The 10,070-nt window shown below is 35.9% G+C and overlaps 2 protein-coding genes and 2 pseudogenes across 4 annotated transcripts, besides 2 other annotated features; 3 read left to right on the top strand and 1 right to left on the bottom strand.

Moving 5' to 3' along the window:
* Window positions 1-536: 536 nt before the first annotated feature.
* TVAGG3_0438010 (plastid DNA replication) lies at window positions 537-3,095 on the top strand (the record flags this gene model as incomplete). Its single annotated transcript, XM_001328281.2, has 1 exon — window positions 537-3,095. One exon carries the CDS (start codon window positions 537-539, stop codon window positions 3,093-3,095), a length of 2,559 nt encoding a protein of 852 aa, XP_001328316.2.
* Window positions 3,096-3,256: 161 nt separating this feature from the next.
* Window positions 3,257-3,383: a mobile genetic element.
* A 1,270-nt stretch (window positions 3,384-4,653) lies between these two features.
* TVAGG3_0437990 lies at window positions 4,654-6,041 on the bottom strand (annotated as a pseudogene). Its single transcript has one exon. A coding segment is annotated over exon 1 (1,388 nt).
* Window positions 6,042-6,654: 613 nt separating this feature from the next.
* Window positions 6,655-8,977, top strand: TVAGG3_0437980 (annotated as a pseudogene). The gene has a single exon. A coding segment is annotated over exon 1 (2,323 nt).
* Window positions 8,978-9,011: 34 nt separating this feature from the next.
* Window positions 9,012-10,070: part of a mobile genetic element that runs on past the window's edge.
* TVAGG3_0437970 (protein of unknown function, DUF4106 family) lies at window positions 9,498-9,932 on the top strand (the record flags this gene model as incomplete). Its single annotated transcript, XM_051234112.1, has 1 exon — window positions 9,498-9,932. The coding sequence occupies one exon, from the start codon at window positions 9,498-9,500 to the stop codon at window positions 9,930-9,932; it is 435 nt and encodes a 144-aa protein (XP_051103842.1).

Here is a 10,070-nt window from a genome sequence, read left to right as displayed (position 1 = left end):
TACTGACTCAAAATCCTTAAAAATCGAGTATATTTCCAAGGTGTAAGAGAATGTATTCAAAAATATGTTTCATTAATAGAGTTAGAATGTAAGAAATAACTAGAATGCTATGATTTATTCATATGATCATAGAATCTATTATAAATCTAAAATGAATTTATATCATATGCGAATGGCTTTCATAGATTGATATTCAAGAAAAAAAATCATGAAAATCTCATTAAAATTGTTTGATAACAAGTAATTGTTATCATATACTTTCCATATATAAATATAATTTTCATGTATTCTCATCAACTATGCATTTTTGTGGGAAATTTGATTAAAATTTCGGCCAAATATAAAGATTTATCGGAAATTTGATAATAAAATCTTATTATATGAAACTATACATTTTATTTTCTGCAATGGGGTAATAAAAAAATTCCCGCCAAAATTCCTTGAGGCGGTGAAGCAAAACTGCTTCCTCGCTTTCAATTGAATTTTTAAACGCGCGCAAAATCCCCTCAATTTTTGAATTAAAATCTTCGAAATCAATGTTTGAGCCCGTCCGCTTCCGGGCTCCCAGAGATATGATGATTCCACAGATCAGAAATCCAGAAGCAGATGCATTGGGCATCATTCACGGCAAAAAACGCTCAAATTCGAAGAAAAAGAAAAAAATCATCAAACAGTCAACGATTGATCAACCAGATATGTTAGATATGGATCAAACTATGACAGATCTATCGATTCCTCCATTTTTACAGCATGCTTACGTTAATGGTTTGCCTCCACCGAAAATCGTCAAACTTAGGCAATGGCAGAGAGATCTAATCTCATCTCCTGAATGGAAATGTGGTAAAAATGGAATTATCCTTGTCCCAACATCAGGAGGAAAGACTGTTGCAGCAGATATCGCGATAGCCCAAATGTTGGAGCGAGATCCAGACGGCAAAGCATTATATGCATTACCATTCGTCTCCCTAGCTTCCGAGAAGACTACAGAGTTCAAAGCAAGGTTCTTTAAGCACTCAGTTCGCCCTTTTTATCAAAATATAGGGGGAGCCGATTTTAGAAGGGGGTCAATCGCTGTTTGTACATTTGAGAAGGCCCACGCTTTACTAAACAGTGCATTGAGGGATGGATACTTCAAGAAGTTCAAGCTCATCGTGATTGACGAGATACATATGATAAATGAAGAACAAAGAGGAGCAGTGATCGAATCTTTGATAGAAAAGTGCCTTTTACTGAGAGAGAAGCATAATATAAGGATCATTGGCCTTACAGCAACACTCAATGAGTCGGATGTTGACAAAATCGCTACATGGATCGGTGGATTTAAATTCATATGCGAATCTCGACCGTCAAGGATCAAACATTACTTCAAAAGTACCAATGGAACACTCTACGTAGCCGATAATGGCGAAGCAAAAAAGATTTCGACGATGAAATCATTAAATGATGATAAAAAACACATTTTATCAGTAATCAGATCAGTATTACGCAACAAAAAGAACTCCACGGTTCTTGTTTTCGTTAACAATCGCAAGCAGACCGTTTCTGTTGCAGAATACATCGCTTCCCACATATATGATGAAAATCCGAATTTACCGAGCGTTGTTTTACCAGACGAGTACTTATTAAGTGATCGCAAGCAACTTATACAGAAGCTTTCCAAGACAGATACAGGCCTAGATGAATCCCTGGCGAGATGTGTGATGAATGGCGTCGGATTTCATCACGCGGGCATGTTATTAGAGGAAAGAAAGATTGTAGAAGAGGCCGCAAAGAACTGTACCATATCAGTCATCGTTGCAACTACTACTCTTTCCGCTGGAATTAATATCAGATCTGTAACTCGCGTTGTTATATACGAAGCTTACAGATATATACATGGTATTGGCCAGCGATTGATACCTAACTCGTTGTACACGCAAATGGCCGGCAGAGCTGGAAGAGACGAGTCAATAGGAGGAGATGTAGTTGTTTTAGGAATGAACGATAAGGAAAGTGAACTGACCGATTTTTCACAACTCTGTAGCCAACGCTTGGAGGACATAAATCCTCATTTACTGGAAAATGATTTATTTGACCGTTTTCTGTTGCAATGCTTCTCAACAGGACTTCTCAAAGCTGGTCTAGAAGGTGCGATCGAGTTTATCAAGAACTCTTTCGAAGCTTTGTCGAACAAAAATTTAGATTTTGAAAATATCGCAAAGAATTCACTCGAAAGACTCAGAAACAGATCATTACTTGATAAAGACTACAAAGTTACACCTGTTGGCCGCGCAATTGCTGAATCTGCCATGAGTATTGAAGAAGGTATCGAATTACAAGGAATTATCAAGAACGTAGAGACCGGATTAAGCCTTGAAGATGATGTTCACATGCTATACCTTTGTATTCCTCCTTCCGCAATAGCAAACGAGCGAACTCCAGATTATGATTCAGATGTCTGGGAAAACATCATTTCCAAGCATGAAACAGTCACAAAACTCGTAAGTGGCATCTCAATCATTAACTTCCAGAAGCATTTCATTGAAACAAAGCACTTAGGAGGCAAAAACAAAGACGAAAAACACAAAAAGATCGATCACGAATTAGACAGGTTCTATTTCGCATGTTTATTGGGAGAAATGATCGACGAGCGACCACTTAGTGAAGTGACCAGAAGATTTTCGATATCGAGAGGTGCTGCACAAAGTTTACAGATGACATGTGCGAATTTTGCAGGCCAAACTGCGAAATTCTGCGAGAAAGTTGGTTGCCCACTCTTGGGAACAGCTTTGAACGCATTTAGAAAGAGATTGGACTTCGGAGTTCAATCTGATATTTTGCCTTTGTTAAGGTTACCGAGTTGTACCAAATCTACAGCAAGGAAGTTGATACAAAAGGGTATTTCATCACCTTCCGAAGTTGCTGAAGCTTCTACTGAAAGATTGGCAACAATTATTTCAAATGGCAAAACTGTTGAGGATTCAGATATAACTAAAGCGAAGAGGTTGAAAGATGAAGCTGCACAAGTGGCAAAAAGTCTCGCTTTTCTAGATACTTTGGAAGATTTCGCTGTCCAAAATACTTTGGTTCAAGAAGCAGGTATAGAAGTACTTTAATTATATTATTTTTGTTGTTTTGTAAATTATTTTTTTTATTTTTTTTTATTTTTATTTTTGTTTTTGTTTTGTTTATTTGTTTTTATTTTGTAATTTTTTTTTGTATAAGGGTGCAATGTAGACGTTTTATCAAAGCTCTCAAATTTCGATCAATTGGAGTTTAAGGGTGCACTTACATCCCCTATGACACGGCCTTCAATTCATATGTCAAGGGTTAATTTTTAATGACACTTCATGCCAGTTGTCAAAAATTTGAATTAAAGTCAGTGGCCGTAAGGGCAGCCTTAAGGCTAAACTTTTTTTCCCTCCCCCTTATATTTCCATATATAGTAATTATTTATTAGATATTTTGATTGATCATATATCGCTATATTACCATATATCATATCTATTAAAAATCATGGAAAAATAATACCGGTGTCAAATCGATTACATTGTACCCTTTGCATAATTGTGTTTCAAGATGAGAGGAGGGAAAATGCCGTATGAGGTTGTAATTAAAAAAAAGTATGTCAAGTTCGGAGAAACCAACAAATGGGAGTGAGTGTGATTTTATCAACTTCAAGCCAATAAAAGTATTCAAATACCCGAGCCGTGCTTCAAAAATTATTTGGGATGTCAATTCTAATAATATTTTACAATCATCATCGAAAATTTTAGAATTCATTAAAAATAACAAAATACCCATTCAAATGGCAGTTTCATTGATTGATGTTTTTTCACAAATTCGTTGTAAAGAAATTAATTTATTTGCAGAACTTTATCAAAAGATATCAAACGAATTTTCATGCATCGTCCAACCCAAGAATAAGAATTTAATAGCTCTTCTAAATTACAGGGGTTTCAAATTTGAAAACAATGAAAATAAAACGGAAGAAGAAATTCTCAATATATATTCGAAGGAATCTCCATTATACTACATTGCATGGGATAAAGTTGATGATCTTAAGAGTAAATTCCCAAATCTTGACATTGATGAGAAAATAGAAAATGAATTAACTCCCCTTGATTGTGCTCTTTTCTATGGATCAGAATTGTGTTTCAATTACTTGAAAAATTTAGGAGCTAAATACACTTATCACTCTGAAAGTTATGCTGTTAAAGGCGGAAATACAAACATTATTACGGAAATGATCAAAGATGGTAAATCGTTTGATAAAATGATTCACACAGCATTAGATTATCGACATTATGAAATTGCTGAGTACTTTAAATCAAATTTTGGACAAACGCCGTATTCAATCGCAGAAAGCATGTATTATGGAAATTATGATGTTGCATCATATTTACTTACTAATAGAAAAATTATCGACATTGTTTACATTATCCATCTCTTCATATATATCATTATTTCATCACATTCTCTTTCCTTTAATATCTATCATTGTTTTATGAAATTTTCTTTCTTTTCATATTTATCATTGTTTTAAGGAATTATCTTTCTATTCATGTTTATTATAGGTCAGGTGAGTGGGGCTTCCAGGCACTTCATGCCCTCTAGCCCATAAGAAAACCTAGAGGAGAACTAAAAAAATTATATAGTAAAAAATTAAAGTTTTTATTCGATAAGAACGACATCGCTATCGTTTTCTTCTTCCTCCTCCTCTTCTTCATAGTCAGTATCTGATGGCTCTTTGTCAGCCACATGACCAGCAACAAATATTGAGACAAATTGTTTCTTTGGTTTTGTTAGCAGGAACTTTTGATGGTCGTAGAACACGAATTCTACATTTTGAAAATGCTGTGCTGAGTATTCTGTGAAATGGGAAATTGGAATTGGTTCTCCCATGCCAAAACCAGCAATGGACGCGAACAAAACATCGTCTTCGACTCTTGCAGGTTTGTCAATTGCAACAGTAGTTATTATGTGAGTTTTCCTTCACATCCTGCAAGAGATTGTACATGATAGATTGCTTTTTCTTCTCCCTCAGGAACTGAAAGTGTGAAATGGAATGAGAGTTCTCCATATTCATTTGCTTCTTCGTAATAGTTGTATGTTGTAGGATACACCAATTGAAATTTTCCTATTCTTGTTTCCCTCAGGTGTTGTCTATATTGCTTGGGAAAACATAAAATAAATTGCTCTATAGCTTGTGTTGCTATTAGATTAGTTGTAACTGGTAATTTTGAGGCGAAAAGGTCAACAAGAACACCGGGATTTTTTATGTCGTTTTCAATTGGTTTAAGAGATTCTATGACTTTGTTAAACATTTCACTATAATCTGTGTTGTCTTCGACCCCCCAATTGTTAAGAAGTTTATACAACAATTTCAGTCTTTTCATGGCGTATTTTCTTTGAATGGATTCGGGTAGCGAGAGGTTACAGTCGTCGCTTTGTATTTCGTTACTCGAATATTGTTCAAGAGAAATTAAATCTTGAAATTGTGCTCTTGTTAACATACTTGTAGTTTGAGAGACTATATCTTGTTCTATTGGTTGTAAATCTGTTTCAGATGTTTCTGTTGTGTTTTGAGAAGAAGAAGAACTCAAATTGTTGGACAATTTGTCTTGAATTGTAGAACTATGTGAAACTTGTTCTGGTGCTGTTTGGACAACTGTTTCAGATGTTTCTGTTGTGTTTTGAGAAGAAGAAGAACTCAAATTGTTGGACAATTTGTCTTGAATTGTAGAACTATGTGAAACTTGTTCTGGTGCTGTTTGGACAACTGTTTCAGATGTTTCTGTTGTGTTTTGAGAAGAAGAAGAACTCAAATTGTTGGACAATTTGTCTTGAATTGTAGAACTATGTGAAACTTGTTCTGGTGCTGTTTGGACAACTGTTTCAGATGTTTCTGTTGTGTTTTGAGAAGAAGAAGAACTCAAATTGTTGGACAATTTGTCTTGAATTGTAGAACTATGTGAAACTTGTTCTGGTGCTGTTTGGACAACTGTTTCAGATGTTTCTGTTGTGTTTTGAGAAGAAGAAGAACTCAAATTGTTGGACAATTTGTCTTGAATTGTATGAGGAAGTTGCTTTGGTATTATAGGAGGTCGTAAGGGTTTTGAGAATGGTGAGACATAAGTTGTAGGAACTTTAACTGCAGAGGTAGTCGACGAATTGTTTGCGACATTTTTTCTTCCTTCCATTATGAAAAATGAACTGTTTTTTTTTCGGACCACTCATAGAAAGTTTGAAATAAACGGTTTTTGTCAACGGTAACCCCCCTCTATTTTTTATTTTATTTAATAGTTACCGTTGGCAAACCGTTCCATCTCAAATATTGAATGAACTATAAACGTTTTTTGTTTTCTATATATACTTTTATGTCCAACGGTAAAACTTTTTACACAACGGTTTTTGAGAGTCGTCGCCGGTGACTTTTTTGTAGAACACTCAAAATAGTATAACTTTGTCCGGACAAGTAAGGGTCTATCGTCGCTACAGGAAAAGTTACAGGCGTTCCAAGGAAGTATACTTTGAGAAGCCTTTTCTCCATTTTCAAACAAGATAGGACGGTTATTTTACAAAACTGACAACACTTTGACCGAGTAGTTTTTTGTGCTGAACAAAAAGTGTCATATAAACATCTGTCAAAAACCGTTTTTTACTTCACTTAAAATGCCACGTAAGCTACGTAAGAATATATGTAAGAGGAAGGGAGCATTGAAACATCCAATAGTAAAACTGACACCACAACAACAGTTGCAACAACAAATGATGAATGACCCCACTATGTTGCAACAAATGTCAAGCAACCCTATGCTTTTAAACCGAGTTATTGGTGCACAGAGTGGAGGTTTAAGAGCAGCACTTTTAGCGAAAATGGCAGGCTATGGAGCTGCAGACGGAACAGCTTATAACCCTCAAAGTCAAATGAATTTGAGTTCACTCAAAAATCAAATAGCAGATGTCAAAAAGTCAAACATAGACATACAGAAACAAATAAGTGAAAACGAAAAGAAACTAGAATATGACAGACAGACAAAGAAACTAAATGAGTAAACGTAGAGAAAAAGAAGAAAGAAGAACAACTGAAAGAACTAAGTACAGAGGAATATGCGAAAAAAGTGTCAGAAAAAGCAGCAGAAGTAGCAAAAATGGAACAAGATGTTATAAATTTGAAAAACCATACTACTCAATATAAAGTACTGAAAGATGAAGAAATAAAACAAAAAGCCCTGAAGACATATATGGATAGCGATGAGTATAAAAAAGAAGTTGAAGCAAATGTAAAGGCAGAAAAACTTTTACAGTTGCAAAACCAAACCGTACAGTATGAAAACTTAGCACAAGAAAGTAAAAATAACGACGCACATGCAAAAGGCAATGAAAAGCGCAGAATATATAAAAGCTAATAATGACTGGTTAGATGCCCAAGCCAACGCTAAAGCAGCCCAACTTATAGGGTCAATAAGGACAAAAATACAAGCGGATGAAGACAGTTCAAATGAAGCTTTAATGAATGCTGACTTTAAGAATGCCTTCGAAGCTCTTCATAGTAAGGTGAAACTAGTGAACGACTTCTCATCTGGAAAGAAACTGAAGTCTGAAGGTTTCGACAAAGAGTTAAGAGAAGTAGCAAAAATATGACGAAAATAACAGATGCAGCAACGAGACAGGCAGTTCAAAGTGCCTATGACGCCGTTAGAGCAACTGTTGTGGAAAGTCAAGAAAAAGAGTTACAACAGACCAAAACAGACCTAGTAAATGCTTTCTTAAAAACGAAAAGTCAGGTAGGACATTATGCTGCAGATGGAACATATGTGCCAGCTGGTGGAACTTATATACCACCAAACCCTCCAAGAGAAGCACCTGTACCAGGACTACCTAAAACATTTACATCGTCACATGGACACAGACACAGGCATGCACCAAAACCAACACAACAACCAACAGTTCAAAATCCAGCACCACAACAACAACCAACACAACAACCAACAGTTCAAAACCCTGCACAACAACCAACAGTTCAAAACCCTGCACAGCAACCAACAGTTCAAAATCCAGCACCACAACCAAAACCAGCACAACAACCACCTCCACAACCAGCACAGCAACCAACAGTTCAAAACCCTGCACAACAACAACCACAAACAGAGCAAGGACATAAAAGAAGTAGAGAACAAGGAAACCAAGAATTCTTAAAAATGCTTAAGGAAGACTATGGTTACCCAGATACTCTTGACTTTAGTGACAGATATAAAGAAGCTATTAGAAAGTTCAAGGAAGGAAATACTGACCCGAACCTATTTAGCTTTATGGTTCAGCATAAAATCGGATATAATCTCAAACCTGGAAAATACAAGCTCGCTAAGGGATATGATTTAATAGCATATCATCCAAATGACATGGATGAATTTACTCCGAGATATTTGGTGTCAGAGCTAAATGATAATTCAACTCTCTTCATGAAACGCGTAAAAAATAGAGACAGAACGAAAGAAGAAAGGTTTATGAGTCCGGATGACTTAGATAGGGAACTTGTTAAAAACGGTCTCGGAATATATGAAATGCCAGCAGATGAGGTACAAGAAACTCAACAGGAAGAAGTTCAGATACAACCAGACATGGAAGAAATAGTTCAGCAACAACAGCTAGAAGAGCCTGAAGGAAACGAACAAGTCCCTCCTTTGGAAACTAACTTCACAGAACTAGATGAAGATTTGGAACAGCCGAAAAATCTTGACCCTCAACAAGTGTATGCGGAGAATATGGAATCTTTCCAAGAGTCTAAGAAAAATTCGGCTGACATAGTAGAAGAATATCGAAAAATGTTCGCCGACATACAAAAGACTCCAACATCAGATGAAAATATTCAGCATAGAATGGAAGTACTGAAAGAAAATGTACGCAAATACAATAATCCTTTTTACTTACGACCATATAACGTTCAATCTTTGGCTGAACTCGGTGAAAATAAAAGGTTTAATTTCAACAAAACATATAGAAATGAAACATTGTTTAAAGTTCATTCAGAACCTAACCAATATGGAAACAAACCTACTTTTGTTTCTGCAGACTATGGAACTACAATGAGATGGGGTCATAAAGCTAATCCGGATAGGTGGTTCATAAACTTACAACCTCAATTCCAAGAAGTTGTAGACGCAATGGAAGTGAATGGTGAACCAGATATAGCTGGTATTTTCAGCGCGGCTTTAATGCCATTGAAAGATATGAAACATGCAGATATTTTGGACCAGTATGAAATGAACATGGCTGAAGGAAATATAACACCTGACGTTCTAGAATATTTATCTCAAAGAACTACACAGAACCATAGAGATGGTATATTTGGTGAAGAGTTTAGAAAGAAAGTTAGGGAGAGAGAAGGAAGAGAACCTATTGTACATGACCTTGCAAACGAAAGTTTGCAAAATGTCATAAAAACTTACTTTGCAGACAATGAACCGAGAAGGGATGAATATTTAAGAAAACTCAAATGGACAGTACCAAATGAAATGTTAGTATTGAAAAACATGTTCCTTGACAAAATAAAACCAACTACAGAAATAAATGACGCAAGACTGAAACGTTGGGTAAAAGCTTTCCCATTCACAAAAGATATTATTGGTAACATGGAAAGAAAACCAGAATGGCTACAAAAACATATATTTGGAAACGAGCTTATTCCATATGGACAAGCTCTGTTTGAAGAGCTTGAACCGGAAACTCAGGAAAGAGTCATGCAAACAATACGCGAAGACTCAAATACAAACTATGGCAAAATCTTTCTAGGATATAGGTTACCTGAGATGGGCGACCAGAGCCCAAAGGCAAAAAGGACATGGGAAATTTACAACATACTAGGTGAACATGAGGCAAAGATGCAACAACTTGAAGCAGAGGGCAAGTTACCAAAAGCGACACCAAAGAAGAAGAGTAGAACAAAGTGAAAGTAGTGAAGAAGTAACTTCATCTAGTGAAAGTAGTGGCAATGAAGGAAAAAGAAGAGTTAAAAACTCAGTCAGGAAGAAAGTAAAGCTTGGTCCGAGTGGGTTCTATTATGACACATAAATCCAACTATTCTATAT

This window comes from Trichomonas vaginalis, chromosome V (genome assembly GCF_026262505.1).
Source record: "Trichomonas vaginalis G3 chromosome V, whole genome shotgun sequence".
Classification (NCBI taxonomy): domain Eukaryota; phylum Parabasalia; order Trichomonadida; family Trichomonadidae; genus Trichomonas; species Trichomonas vaginalis.
The sequence above is the reverse complement of the archived record's forward strand: the minus strand, read 5'-3'. Positions and strand labels throughout refer to the sequence as shown.